This window comes from Gopherus evgoodei, chromosome 3 (genome assembly GCF_007399415.2).
Source record: "Gopherus evgoodei ecotype Sinaloan lineage chromosome 3, rGopEvg1_v1.p, whole genome shotgun sequence".
In the NCBI taxonomy this organism is placed as follows: domain Eukaryota; kingdom Metazoa; phylum Chordata; order Testudines; family Testudinidae; genus Gopherus; species Gopherus evgoodei.
In genome coordinates this window covers 4,841,475-4,854,689 of record NC_044324.1, presented here as the reverse complement: position 1 = coordinate 4,854,689, position 13,215 = coordinate 4,841,475, and the positions used below count along the sequence as shown (strand labels likewise).

The 13,215-nt window shown below is 58.7% G+C and overlaps 1 protein-coding gene and 1 long non-coding RNA gene across 2 annotated transcripts in view; one reads left to right on the top strand and one right to left on the bottom strand.

The window, feature by feature from the left end:
- Window positions 1-1,452, bottom strand: part of LOC115647817 — a 29,934-nt gene extending 28,482 nt beyond the window's left edge. The window contains exon 1 of the long non-coding RNA XR_003999404.1: window positions 1,411-1,452. This is a non-coding gene — a long non-coding RNA (uncharacterized LOC115647817). The remainder of the gene's footprint in view (window positions 1-1,410) is intronic.
- Window positions 1,453-3,280: 1,828 nt separating this feature from the next.
- Window positions 3,281-10,500, top strand: LOC115647808 (inhibin beta C chain-like). Its single transcript, XM_030554631.1, has 2 exons — window positions 3,281-4,216; window positions 9,184-10,500. The coding sequence occupies exons 1-2, from the start codon at window positions 3,889-3,891 to the stop codon at window positions 9,924-9,926; spliced, it is 1,071 nt and encodes a 356-aa protein (XP_030410491.1). The 5' UTR covers window positions 3,281-3,888; the 3' UTR covers window positions 9,927-10,500.
- Window positions 10,501-13,215: the final 2,715 nt, after the last annotated feature.

The window sequence follows — 13,215 nt, the reverse complement described above, 5'->3', positions numbered from 1 at the left end:
AAAACAACCAGATGCCTGGGAAGACTTCCACAGAAGATGGGGGCTGTTCAAGAGGTGACAGGACAGAAGAGGGTGTGACAGAGGTTCATAAAATAACTCATGATACAGGGGCTCCTATCTACCCTCTCCTAACACGAGATCACAGGGACACATCCAATGAAACTGATCAAATGAAAATGTTTATACACCACCTGCAAAAGTCACTGTCAAAAGAGATCTTCATAGCAGGATTCAGAGGACGGGATAGGATAGTGAAAATAGCAAGTTACATTAAACATGATATTAAATTAATACCGTAAGAGATAAAAACCTGACACAGGGCATAAGGCAATGGCTAACTGACAGTGGTTTGGATGAAACATCCCTTTTAAGTGCCTTATTCTGTAATTAAGGGGCTTCTTGCAACTCTCCCTGAATCATCCATAGATGGTCAGACAGAGGACAATGAACTATATAATACAGACCACTGGCCCGGCCTGCTCTCCAGCCTTATGTCAAACAAACCAAGCCTCAGGAAGTTTACTGTGCTTGTATTTTTCAGAGGAGCTCTTAAAAGCAAAGGCCCTGTTCTGTAGGGATATTAAAGTTCCCATCATGCTTTTCAAAGGAGCAGGGTGTTTGCTCCCATTTCCAGGCTCAGAATTCCTCTCCCCATATCGCCAGCTGCCGCCCTCCAGTCCAGAGGTGGCTGCTAGCTGCCGTTCGTGTGCGGGTAGTTTGAGAGTAACAATAAATACCAGTCATTTCTCTCTCTTAGGGAGCGCTTTTCATCACTAGATCTCATAACACTTCCCAATCTTTCATCTCTCCGAGATAAAAAAGGCCCCAGGCACCCCCACCCCCCCATGATGTTATCACAGACTCTGGGCCTTTCAGACGCCCTCAGACCCCAGCTGAACCTCTCACTCCCGGAGACACTGGTCACACAACAGCACCGGCCCATGCAGGTGGCCAGTTACAGGCTCCCCGGGGGGCTGACACCACACGACGCTTTTCAAGCCTGCTGCGGGTTCCCGGCTCCCGCAGAGCTTGGAGGCAGGAGCCCAGGCAGCAGGCACTGGCCTGGGGCGTTGCCAGCAGAGGGGATGAGAAGCCCCCTCCCCAGCTGCACCCTTGGCTGCCCCAGCACCGAAAGGCGGGGCCGCAGGGAGGGCACCGGGGCCGCAGGCACCGGGGCCGCAGGGAGGGCACCGGGGCTGCGGTCCCACCCGCCCCTCGTGCCCGGCTGGGCGCTGCGCGGGGGGGGGGGGTAATTCCTGACCCCCCCCCCGTACAAACGTCTCAACCCCAAAGGGGGGTAAAGCCCCTCGCCCCCTTCCTAGCACCAAACTCAGGGGGCTGCTCAGCCCCTCCCCCCGGGACGGGAAATAGCCCCCGGGGCAGCAGGGGGAGGGGAGGAGTTTCACTTACCTGGGGGGCTCCCCCCTCCCTCTCTGTCTCCGCTGCCGCCCCCGGGAGGGGGGTTGGGGGGGCCAGGCCGGGGGGGGCGGGGGCGGGGGGGTCGGTGCCGCGGGGGGGGGGCGGAGAAAAGAAAAGAAGGAAAAAAACCGAAAAGGAGGAAAAGAAAAAAAAAAAAAGAAAAAAAAAAGGAAAGAAGCTGCTGGCCCCTCCCCCAGCCGGCGTGCGCGCTGCGTCACCGCTACGTGCGGCCTTGCGTCAACGCGCCGCGCCGCGCCGGGGCCCGGGCCGCCTACCCCGGGCCGCGTCGCCAGGGGCAACAGCGAGACGCGCCCCGCAGCGGCCCCTGCCGGCCCGGAGGGGCGGAGCCTTTCGGCCCCGCGCCACCTTAAAGGGGGAGCGAGCGGCGCAGCCCGCCGCGCGTCTGCGATGCGCATGCGCGGGGAGGCTCCGCCCCCCCGAGTGCCCCGCCTCGGGCCGGGCCTGGCGCGTGTGCTGGTTCTCCCCCCCCCCCCCCCCCCCCGGCCTGGATCCCCCCACTCCACCCCCTGCTCCCCCCCGACATGGATCCCCCTGCTCCCCCCGGCCCGGATCCCCCGACCCCCCTGCTCCTCCAGCCCCTCTCCAGCCCCCCCCTGTTCCCCTCCTGCTCCCCCCGGCCTGGATCCCCCCACTCCACCACCCTCCTCCACCCCCCTGACCTGGATCCCCCTGCTCCTCCACCCCTGCTCCAGCCCCTCCTGCTCCCCCCGGCCCGGATCCCCCGACCCCCCTGCTCCTCCAGCCCCTCTCCAGCCCCCCCCGTTTCCCCTCCTGCCCCCCCTGTTCCCCTCCTGCTCCCCCCGGCCTGGATCCCTGAGCTCCACCACCCTGCTCCCCCACCCTACCCTGGATCCCCCTGCTCCAGCTCCCCCTGTTCCACCCCTCCTGCTCCCCCCGCTCCAGCAGCCTCCACCCCCCTTGCTCTCCCAACCCCCCCGCTCTAGGTCCCCCATTGTTCCACCACCCTCTGCTCTCTTAGGCCCCCCACTCTTCCACCTCCAGTTCCCCCCACACCCACTGATCCAGCCCCTCACTGTTATATCCATCCAGCTCTCCCACCCCCACTACTCTTGCCCCCATTTCTCCAGCCCCCCCACTGTTCCACACCACCTGCTGCCTCAGCCCCCATTTCCTTTCGTTTTTTTTATTTTCAAACAAAAAAAAACAAGAGCATTTTTAACCAAAATGCAAATTTTAAATTTTGGTCAAAAAGTTTTTTGTCAGAAGAGTGTTTTGATTGGAAAAAATTAAGCCCGCTCCCTTCCCTGCCCCAGGCCAGCTGGGTAAAACTGCTTGATTTTTTTTTTTTTTCCCCACCATCAAAATGTATTTGTTGGCATCCGCCTCAAATCCTCTGCCCTGCTGGTCCCAGCGGCAGCAGTCTGAGGGCTAGGCCTGGTTTACCACATGGCTACAGTGCTCAGGGGGTGAAAGTGACACACCCTTGAGTGCCGTAGCAATGCTAATCTAACCCCCAGTGTAGACAGCCAGGTTGATGCTGCCTAGGACAGAAAAACCCGCTGCATCATTGTAGGCAGCATCTACGCACCCCCACCCCTCAGGCACTACAGCAATCTAGCTCCAGTGCCAGAGATGTGTAGCTCTGGCCCTACGCTAGGAGTGCTTTGCTAGTGTATCTGTCCTATCACGCTGTCCTGGCAAAGCGCTCCTTGTGTGGATGGGTCTTCTACCCTTATCAGTTTAGCCACCTGCGTCTACACCAGGGGCTTTTGGCAACACTCGGCCACAGATCACAGCCCCATCCCGCCCCTGACCGAGGGAGTCGTGCCAGCAACAGTCTAAAACAGACCCTACCTGAGATTTGGCAGTACCGCTCCTCCAGCTCTGTCTGCTACAGCCACTTGCTCTCCTATGCTGGGAGCAGCTGTCTGCCAATTACTCTTTGCCATACGCAGACTGCAAGCTCTGCGGGGCAGGGACAGGCTGTGTGCATTTGTCCAGCACCCGGCACAATGGGGCCCTGACCTGACTGACACCTGTAGTCACTATCCCAGTCCCAAATCAGCCATGTTTTCAGCTGTTTTTTTTTTAAATTGATCTTGGCTGCTAAGTCACAAAACTCAGCCAGATCCAGCAGGACCCCAAACACACCTCTCCTCCAGGTCTACCTTAACACCTCCAAAATCTGTGTCCTATGGGAATGTTCTTGCGCGATCAGAGAGGCGTTTATCTGCACTGGGATCAGCCAATATTTGCGTCAGAGGCAGCGAAACGAGACTTCCCAGTAATCCAGGAGTGGGGCTGTGAAATCAGCTCACAGAAGTGCAGCCTCCACATTGGCGTTTACCCTCCCGGCACTGACTTTGTGGGGATCCTTTTCCAGACGGGAGCCCAGCTCCGTTGCTGTGGTGGTAACTGACCTTGTGCTGTTCGAGAAAATCAGCCTGCTGGATCCCTATTCTCTTTGCCTGTGGGGATCAGAAAGAGATGGCCACCGGGCAAGCCCTCCTGCTTTTAATACTCAGCGGAGTAGCCAAGCCCGGGGCAGGTAGATGCCCTTCCTGCGAGATGGCAGCCCTGGACCCAGAGGTGCAGAAGACGGTCCTCATTGAGCTAGCAAAGCAGAGTATTCTTTCCAAGCTGCATTTGAAGGAGCGACCCAATGTGACCCAGCCAGTCTTCAGAGCTGGCCTCCTGACAGCTCTGGGGAGGCTACGTGTCGGGCGCACGAACCAGAGCATCACATTGGAGATGCCAAACCAGAGCTCCAAGACTGATGAGCAAGAGTATGAGATTCTCAGCTTTGCTGAGCCAGGTGTGTAAGGTCTCAAGGGGTGCTGCAGGGGCGTATCGCGGGAAAGAGACATCCCCCAAGAGGGGCCTCTGCATGGGGGTATTTTACCCCATTGCAACCCTAAAAGGATGCAGGAATATAAATCACTCCCCCAAGCATTTACATCCAACCTTACACCTCAAGGAAATAAACACATAAGAGTAGTTCACTGTCAAACTGGGGGAGACTGTTTAGCAGGGTCCTGCAGGGGTCAGTCCTGGGTCTGGCACTATTCAATATTTTCATCAGCAACTTGGGTAGTGGAGTGGAGGGAAAGCTGCTACAACTGGCGGATGACATCAAGGTGGGAGGAGTAGCAAGCTTTGCCGTTCAGGTTTAGAATTCAAAATGGCCTTGACGAATCAGAGCATTGATCTAAAATCAACAAGATGCAAGTTGATAAAGACAGAGGGCAACGTACTTCTCTGAGGAAGGAAAAATCAAATGCACAACTACATGCTGGTCGCGGGGCGGGGAACTGGCGAGGTGGTCGTACTGTTGGAAAGGGTCGGGGGTGGGGAGAGGGGATCACAAATTGCCCATGAGTCAACAATGGGACGCAGTTGCGAAAAAGGTTCATGTCATTTGGAGATGTATTAACAGGTGTGTCGGGCGTCAGATACGCGGCGGGGGCTCAGCTGGTGTGTTGTGACCAGTTCTGGGCACCGCACTTCAGGAGAGATGGGGACAAACTGGAGAGTCCAGAGGAGAGCAGCAAAACGTAATCAAAAGTTTAGAAATCCCGACCTATGAGGAAAGGTTAAAATAATTGGGCAGTTTAGAAAACTGACGGAGGGACCTGATAACTGCCTTCCAGTGTGTTAAGGCTGTTACAGAGGCTGGGGATAAATTGTTCTCTATATCCACTGAAGATGGAACAAGAAGCAATGGGCTTCATCAGCATCAAGGGAGATTTAGGTTCGATATGAGGAAAATATTTCTAACTATGAGACTAATTAAGCTCTGGGATAGGCTCAGGGAAGGTGGTGGGATCCCCCTCGCTGGAGGTTTTTAAGATCAGGTTGGACAAACAGCTGTCAGGACTTGTCCAGGTTTATTTGGTCCTGCCTCAGCAGAGGGGGCTGGACTGGATAAACTCTTGAGGTACCTTCCAGCCCACTGCTACGATTCCATACGGCCAAATTCTCTGTGGGCATAGAGGGGTGAAACACCATTGAAGCCAGCAGGGCAGGTCCCATTCACAGCAGCAGAGATTTTGGCCATGGAGCAGAATTAGCTAGCCCCCGGTAAAGACAGTGGTAGATGGCTGGCTGGCTGGCAGGCCCCCAATGAAGGGAATCTTAGATGGCTGGCTGGCTAGCCCTCGGTGAAGGCAGCGGTAGATGGCTGGCTGGCTGGCCCTGGTGAAGGCAGCAGTAGATGGCTGGCTGGCTAGCCCTCGGTGAAGGCAGCGGTAGATGGCTGGCTGGCTGGCTAGCTCCGGTGAAGGCAGCGGTAGATGGCTGGCTGGCTGGCTAGCTCCGGTGAAGGCTGCAGTAGATGGCTGGCTGGCTGGCTAGCTCCGGTGAAGGCAGCGGTAGATGGCTGGCTGGCTAGCCCTCGGTGAAGGCAGCGGTAGATGGCTGGCTGGCTAGCCCCCGGTGAAGGGAGCAGGAGATAGCTGGCTATCCCCGGTGAAGGGAGCAGGAGATAGCTGGCTATCCCCGGTGAAGGGAGTGGGAGATGGCTGGCTGGCTGGCTAGCCCCCGGTGAAGGCAGCGGTAGATGGCTGGCTGGCTGGCTGGCTGGCTAGCTCCGGTGAAGGCTGCGGTAGATGGCTGGCTGGCTAGCCCCCGGTGAAGGCAGCGGTAGATGGCTGGCTGGCTGGCTAGCCCCCGGTGAAGGCTGCGGTAGATGGCTGGCTGGCTGGCTAGCCCCCGGTGAAGGCAGCGGTAGATGGCTGGCTGGCTGGCTAGCCCCCGGTGAAGGCAGCGGTAGATGGCTGGCTGGCTGGCTAGCCCCCAGTGAAGGCAGCTGTAGATGGCTGGCTGGCTGGCTAGCCCCCGGTGAAGGCAGCGGTAGATGGCTGGCTGGCTGGCTAGCCCCCGGTGAAGGCTGCGGTAGATGGCTGGCTGGCTGGCTAGCTCCGGTGAAGGCAGCGGTAGATGGCTGGCTGGCTGGCTAGCCCCGGTGAAGGCAGCGGTAGATGGCTGGCTGGCTGGCTAGCCCCCAGTGAAGGCAGCTGTAGATGGCTGGCTGGCTGGCTAGCCCCCGGTGAAGGCAGCGGTAGATGGCTGGCTGGCTGGCTAGCCCCCGGTGAAGGCTGCGGTAGATGGCTGGCTGGCTGGCTAGCTCCGGTGAAGGCAGCGGTAGATGGCTGGCTGGCTGGCTAGCCCCGGTGAAGGCAGCGGTAGATGGCTGGCTGGCTGGCTAGCTCCGGTGAAGGCAGCGGTAGATGGCTGGCTGGCTGGCTGGCCCTGGTGAAGGCAGCAGTAGATGGCTGGCTGGCTAGCCCCCGGTGAAGGCAGCGGTAGATGGCTGGCTGGCTGGCTAGCCCCGGTGAAGGCAGCGGTAGATGGCTGGCTGGCTAGCTCCGGTGAAGGCAGCGGTAGATGGCTGGCTGGCTGGCCCTGGTGAAGGCAACGGTAGATGGCTGGCTGACTGGCTAGCCCTGGTGAAGGGAGTGGTAGATGGCAGCGGTGAACATGGCCTTTTGCTTAGATTAATTTTTGTTCCACTGTGCTTTATGATACAGTAAACCTCTACCCCGATATAATGCAACCCAATATAACACGAATTCAGATATAATGTGGTAAAGCAGCGCTCCGGGGGGGGGGGGTTGCATGCTCTGGCAGATCAAAGCAAGTTCAATATAACGAGGCTTCACCTATAACGCGGTAAAAGATTTTTTGGCTCCCGAGGACAGCGTTATATCGGGGTAGAGGTGTACTTGAAAAGCCCTCTGACTCGTTAACTCAGAGCTAGGTGGGAGGGATCTAATGTAACTCTGTGGAGAGCGTACAGGGGGCGCTGGATGGTTGGGGATGCTGCTGTCGAACAGCTGCCGTGTTCCGCCCCAGATGCAGCTCCATGTTCAGAGGGCATTGCTGAGTGCATACAGATTGTAAAGTGCTATGGGATCCTTCACTACCCCAGTGTAAAACAGGATTAATTTCTCCTCCCATGGAAATTCAGCTGCCTCTGGGGTGGAACACAGCCCCAACCCTCCCTCAGCAGCACTAACCCACCTGGTTCTTAGGTGGAGGAGGTGAAGATCAGCGTATCCAGCTGAAATACAAGGTGCTTGGGATAAAAAGTGACTTCACAATGCAGAATTTAGCCAGCGCCCCAGGACTGACACCCCCAGCCTCACATTCTCTCCTGTCATTATGTATAAAAAGCACCGTCATCTCTTTAGCACCGATGGCGATGAAGACGGTGTTTCCGGTGAAAGCCAGCGCCGCGCCCCCTAGCACTCTGCCAAGGGCTTGCTTGGGCCAGACTGAGAAGACCACCAAAGCACTGGGCTTTCCTTGGCAGGCTCCAACCCACAGACTCACTAGCACCCGCCTGCTTAGCTCACCAGCGGGCAGCCCAGGGCGGCCCGGGCTGGCAGGCACAGGAGTCTCTTGGTAATGGTTTTGGCTGGGCACGGAGCTGTCTGAAGTGCAGCCAGCAAGACGGTTGCCGGGCCCAGCCCTTGAGTGTATTTTTCCATGGGTGTCACTGTGCCTGTGGAAGGAGCTGTTGGCCAGGGAGCCTCCGTGGTACTGGGTCTGTACACCCACGGAGGCAGGTATGTCCCAGGCAGGCCCATTGGCCAAAGGAATGACACACTGTGTTCTTCAAACATCCCAGAACAGCGCTCCTCCGGAATACGTCGTAGCCCGATCCAGGCCCGGACAAAGAATCTCCTAGCGCAGAGATATGGCTGCAAATGAACATGCATCATGGCCCAGCCCATCAATCCATTCTCTAGATCAGGGGTGGGCGAACTGTTTGGCCTGAGGGCCACAGCAGGGTTCCAGAACTGTATGGAGGGCCGGGTAGGGAAGGCTGTGCCTCCCCAAACAGCCTGGCCCCCGCCCCCTCTCCACCCCTTCCCACTTCCCACCCTGACTGCTCCCCTCAGAACTCCCAACCCATCCAACCGCCCCCCTGCTCCCTGTCCCCTGACTGCCCCCCAGGACCCCTGCCCCTTATCCAACCTCCCTGCCCCCTTACCATGCTGCTCAGGACAGCAGGACTGGCAGAGGCTGCAGGGAGGGGGAACAGCAGGGGAGGGTCTGGGGGCGAGCCTCCCTGGCAGGGAGCTTAAGGGTCGGGCAGGATGGTCCCACAGGCCGCATGTGGCCCACGGGCTGTAGTTTCCCACCTCTGCTCTTGATCCAGAGGCAAAGTAAGGGATTTTTCTTTTCGTATTTACATCTGTAATGCCGAGAGAACAATGATTTATAGGCGGTGTCTCCTAAGGGATCTGGGAACAGCAGCTATATGCAAGGATCACACCATCCCCTGCTGAAATGCAGCTGCCTCTGGGGTGAGATAAAACAGCACAATAACACTGCACAGTGATTCAGGCAGCAGGAAGTGGAAAATGGGCCAGATCCTCAGCTGGTGCGTGTCAGTGTAACTTCAATCAAGACAATGAAGATTGTCACCAGTTGAAGATCTGGCCCCATATTTTTCTCCAGCTTTACCAGCAAAAGGAACGTAGGAAAGGTCACCAGAATTACCAGCCTAGCCGAGATTCTGCTGCTCGCCATTGGAGTAAGTCTGGAGGCGAAGGAAAACGTGGGGCTGCCCCAGGCGTGGCATATCCAGGTCGGTGGAGTCCCACGCCCTGGCCCCAGGGCTGGGCTTAGCATTTCATGCAGTGGTCTCCTGTTTCCCCCATCCCCAATAGAAAGGGCACTCCTGCCCCCTGTCCAATGCCAGCCTAGCCCAGTGTAAAGGTGGAGCCCTCACTGCTTCCTTTCCTAATGCCCCCCTTGCTGCTTTGTCTGCAGGACCCGCTGCTCCCAACAGGACACGTCTGCATTTCCGCTTCACCCAGGACGCGGGCAGAAGCGTGCAAGTCCTGCATGCCGACATGTATGTGTTCCTGGCAGCTCCCGGCGGCCCCGCGCGCAGGGTCACGGCGAAGCTGCTGTTGTCCGAGCCGGGCAATGCAAACTCGACGCTGGTGGGCAGGAGGCAGCTGGAGGTGAAGCAGGGAGGCTGGGCCGCGGTGGAGGTGAGGACGGCTGTCCAGAGCTTCTTCGGCAAAGGCGGCCAGAGACTAACAGCGGAGCTGGAGCTTGAAGGAAGCCCAGAGCCTGCCCTACTTCTCAGCAGCAGCGAATCTCACCGGCCATTCATGGTGGCCAAGACCCGGGCCAGGCCCCGACACCGGCTTCACCGCCGGGCCGTCGAGTGCAATAGCAACTCCAGGACGTGCTGCAGGAAGCAGTTCTTCGTCGACTTCAAGGAAATCGGCTGGGAGGACTGGATCATCCAGCCCGAGGGTTACCACATGAACTACTGCACTGGGCCCTGCCCCACCCACGTGGCCAGCATGCCCGGCCTGGCCTCCTCCTTCCACACAGCCATCCTGAATCTCATCAAGGCCAACGACTTGCACGCCGCCTTCAGCTCCTGCTGCATCCCCACGCGCCGCCGGCCGCTCTCTCTGCTCTACTACGACCAGGACAGCAACGTCATCAAGACCGACATCCCCGACATGATCGTGGAGGCCTGCGGCTGCACCTAACCCACTGCCTGGCGCGCACGCAGCTGCTTTTGCACTGAGCAATTCCTCCCTCCAGCTGGAACTGGGCAGAGATTCCCCCGCCGAGGCCCCGTTCCCACTGGTCCTGCTGTTGGAATTCACGTCCTTCACATACATGACTGATCGTGCCGCTGAACCGTGCCGTGTCAAGCGCCTTCTCTCCGGAGGACGGGTACTGGAATCTCACCCCCAGCCAACGGCCTCTTTCCACCCTTTCCTGAGCCGTCCTGCGGACGCCAGCCAGAGGCCCTTTGCAGCAGTGGGTTCTGCCATGTGAAGACCCATCCTGCAGGGAAATTGGACAGAGCCCCCCAGACCTCAGAGACCGCCAGGGGAGATGCTGGGCAGGGTCAGAGAGGAGGTCAGTGCTGCTACACAAATTCAGGAGGGAGGAAAGAAGGCGTAAATTCTTGATGGGGAGAGTAACTAGCCATGGGCACAGTTTACCGCAGGCAGGGGCAGTTTCGCCATCACGGACCATTTTGAAATCAGGACTGGATGATTTTCCAAAAGCTGTGCTCTAGGAACAACGGTGGGGATGCTACCCAGGGGCTCAGACGAGACAGTCACAAGGGGCCTTTGGATCTCTGAGTCTGCGGCTGAGCAGGGTGGGGGACAAGGGGCCAGACAGCAAATGTGAAAAATCTGGACGGGGGTGAGGGGTAATAGGTCCCTATAGAAGAAAAAGCCCTGAATATCGGAGCTGTCCTTATAAAATCGGGACATCTGGTCACTCTACTTGGCACCAAATGGGAGCTGCAGCCTGGGACGCCGGCTGGTGAGCGTCGAGTCCTGTGGAACCAGGAGAGCAGTTTGGGGTGAGACGAGCTGGTCCCGACGGGAGGCCCGCGACCCGGCTTCTCTGTCTGTATGGCCCCCACAGTCCTTTAAAGTGTCTGTTCCTCCCTCCCTGAGCAGCCTCTGTCCTGTGCACTCAATAAAATGCTGCATCTGTGTTCGCGTGACCGCAGTCAGCTGGCAAGTCCCTCCCCATCCCCACACGCGGATCCCAGTCCTGCCCCAGCCCCAGCCGGTGCCTGGAGCCACCACGCAGCTGCCACGGCTGGCGCTGCGCAACGCCCAGCGGGCACCAGGAGCTGAACTAACCAGGCCTGCCCCCACCAGCCAGCCATGCCCCATCAGGGGCCAGGCAGGATCGGCCTCGCACGCCAGGGCCCGCCCTGATTCCAGGGGCTACTCTAGAGGCTGCTGCCAGCTCCCCAAGCCTCAGGTGGCCTGGGACTTGCACGCCCCTGCCACACGCTCTTGCTGTCTGCTCCTGGGGGTCGCCTCCTGAGGGGCAGCGCTTGGGAGCGTGGGACTGTGGATCCTGGCTCTCTGCAGCCAGCCCGCTGGGGGTGGAGGGGGGGCATAGCAGGGATGGTCGGAGCTGTTACCAATCGCTGCTTGCTCAACTCGCGTCCACGCACCCAAACAGCACGCTGAGGGGTGCCAAGCCAGCTAGGGGGCAAAAGTCCTCCCCTGGCTGGGCAAACATGCTCCTTCAATCAGATCTTTTTTCTTTTTTTGGCGAGATGGGATCTGATCCAACAGCCAAGGCTCCTGAGGACATCATGCAGCTGGCTCAGGGACACTTGGCTCTGGGTCTGACATTTGCACACGGTCCCCAAGTGGGGACAACCGGACTGGTCCCCTGCAGAGCATCTGATTTGGGGGCTTCTCAGCATGGCTTGGCTCTGGGCTCCCCTCCTCAGCTCCCAGCCTCCTCCTGGCTGCGGCCCAGCACCGCTCCTGGGCTAGGGGCTGGAGACCCTCCAGCCCCGGGAATGAGCTGCCCCATGCCTATCCTGCTTGGAGGGCAGGTCGGGTGTCTAAATCAGGCCATGCCTCCTGCTGGGAAACCTGTGGTGACCCTGCGTCGACTCCCAAAGCCAAGGCTGAGCTCCGTGTGGAGAACCTCGCTGCCACCTGGATCGTGGGCCCCAGCAGATGCAGCCAAGGAAGCAGGGTCTGAGGGCAGCACCGCGGGACCGACTCTGGAGTATGGGGCTGGGTTCCTCTCTCCCCTGCAGTTTCCTATGCGACAGGGCTAGGATATAAACCACCTTCCACTTCACCTAGTCCAGATCCTGCTCTTACAGCAGCCTCAGGGCTGCTCTAATTTTTGCTCTGCCCCCGCCCACTCTGGAACAAAGAATACCCATAATTCAGTGCATTGCAGCCATGGCCCTGATCCACCCCGTACACCAGGAGCAAGGTTGGTGCAGGGATCTTATGCCAGCTCCAGACTGATTCTTAGGGGTCATTTCCCCTCTGTTAGGGCCCCATTTACAGTGCTGGAGCAGGACAAAGGTTCCTGGATACAAGGAGAATCCAAACCCCTCGCTGTATTGGAGTCACTCCAAATTTGCACCAGTGTAAACGCGATGTTATCAGTGTAGCAATTCATCCTGGCAAAAGGGGCTGGACTGGCAGCTCCTGCTAATATCCCTGTTTCTCCAGAGAGCCCTGCAAGGCGGGGATGGAGAGCATGGACATTTCTTTACTATTATTACGGGGGGTGGGAGTGGAAATGCATGACTCAGTTTCCCCACTCCCTTTGGATTGTCAGCCCCAGGGAAGGAAGGGGTTAATTCCGCCTCATGGCCAGGATGGGAATGGATGGGCTGCATGTCCAGGTGGCTGTCTGGGCTGGTCTGACTGAAGGAGAACGGGCCCCACGTGCATGGTGGCCCGGACAATAATTGTTAAGGACCGGCCATCAAGGTAGGGTTGCTAACTTTCTAATTGTGCAAAACTGAAACCCTTGCCCCACCCCTGCCCTGAGCCCACCCCCGTCTCTGAGGCCCCACCCCCACTCACTCCAGCCCCCCTCCCTCTGTCACTTGCTCTCCACCACCCTCACTCACTTTCACTGTGCTGGGGCAGGGGGTTGGGATGTGGGAGGGGGTGAGGGCTCCAGAGTGGGGCCAGAAATGAGGGATTCAGGGTGCATGGGGTGCAGCTGGGGGTGTGGGGTCTGGGAGGGAGTTAGGGTGCAGGAGGGGGTGCAACCTGGGGTATGGGGTGCAGGTGGGGGTGCGGGGTCTCGGAGGGAGTTAAGGTGCAGGAGGGGATCCGACCTGGAGCTGGGGTGCAAGTGGGGGCACGGGGTCTGGGAGGGAGTTAGGGTGCAGGAGGGGGTCTGACCTGGGGCATGGGGCTGGGGTGCAGGTGGGGGTGCGGGGTCTGGGAGGGAGTTAGGGTGCAGGAGGGGGTCCGACCTGGGGCATGGGGTGCAGGTGGGGACACGGGGTCTGGGAGGGAGTTA

Coding starts and splice junctions, on each gene's coding strand:
- LOC115647808 (XM_030554631.1), top strand. CDS start 3,889: ATGGCCACCGGGCAAGCCCTCCTGCTTTTAATACTCAGCGGAGTAGCC. Junction 4,217..9,183: donor TCTCAGCTTTGCTGAGCCAG/GTGTGTAAGGTC, acceptor CTTTGTCTGCAG/GACCCGCTGCTCCCAACAGG.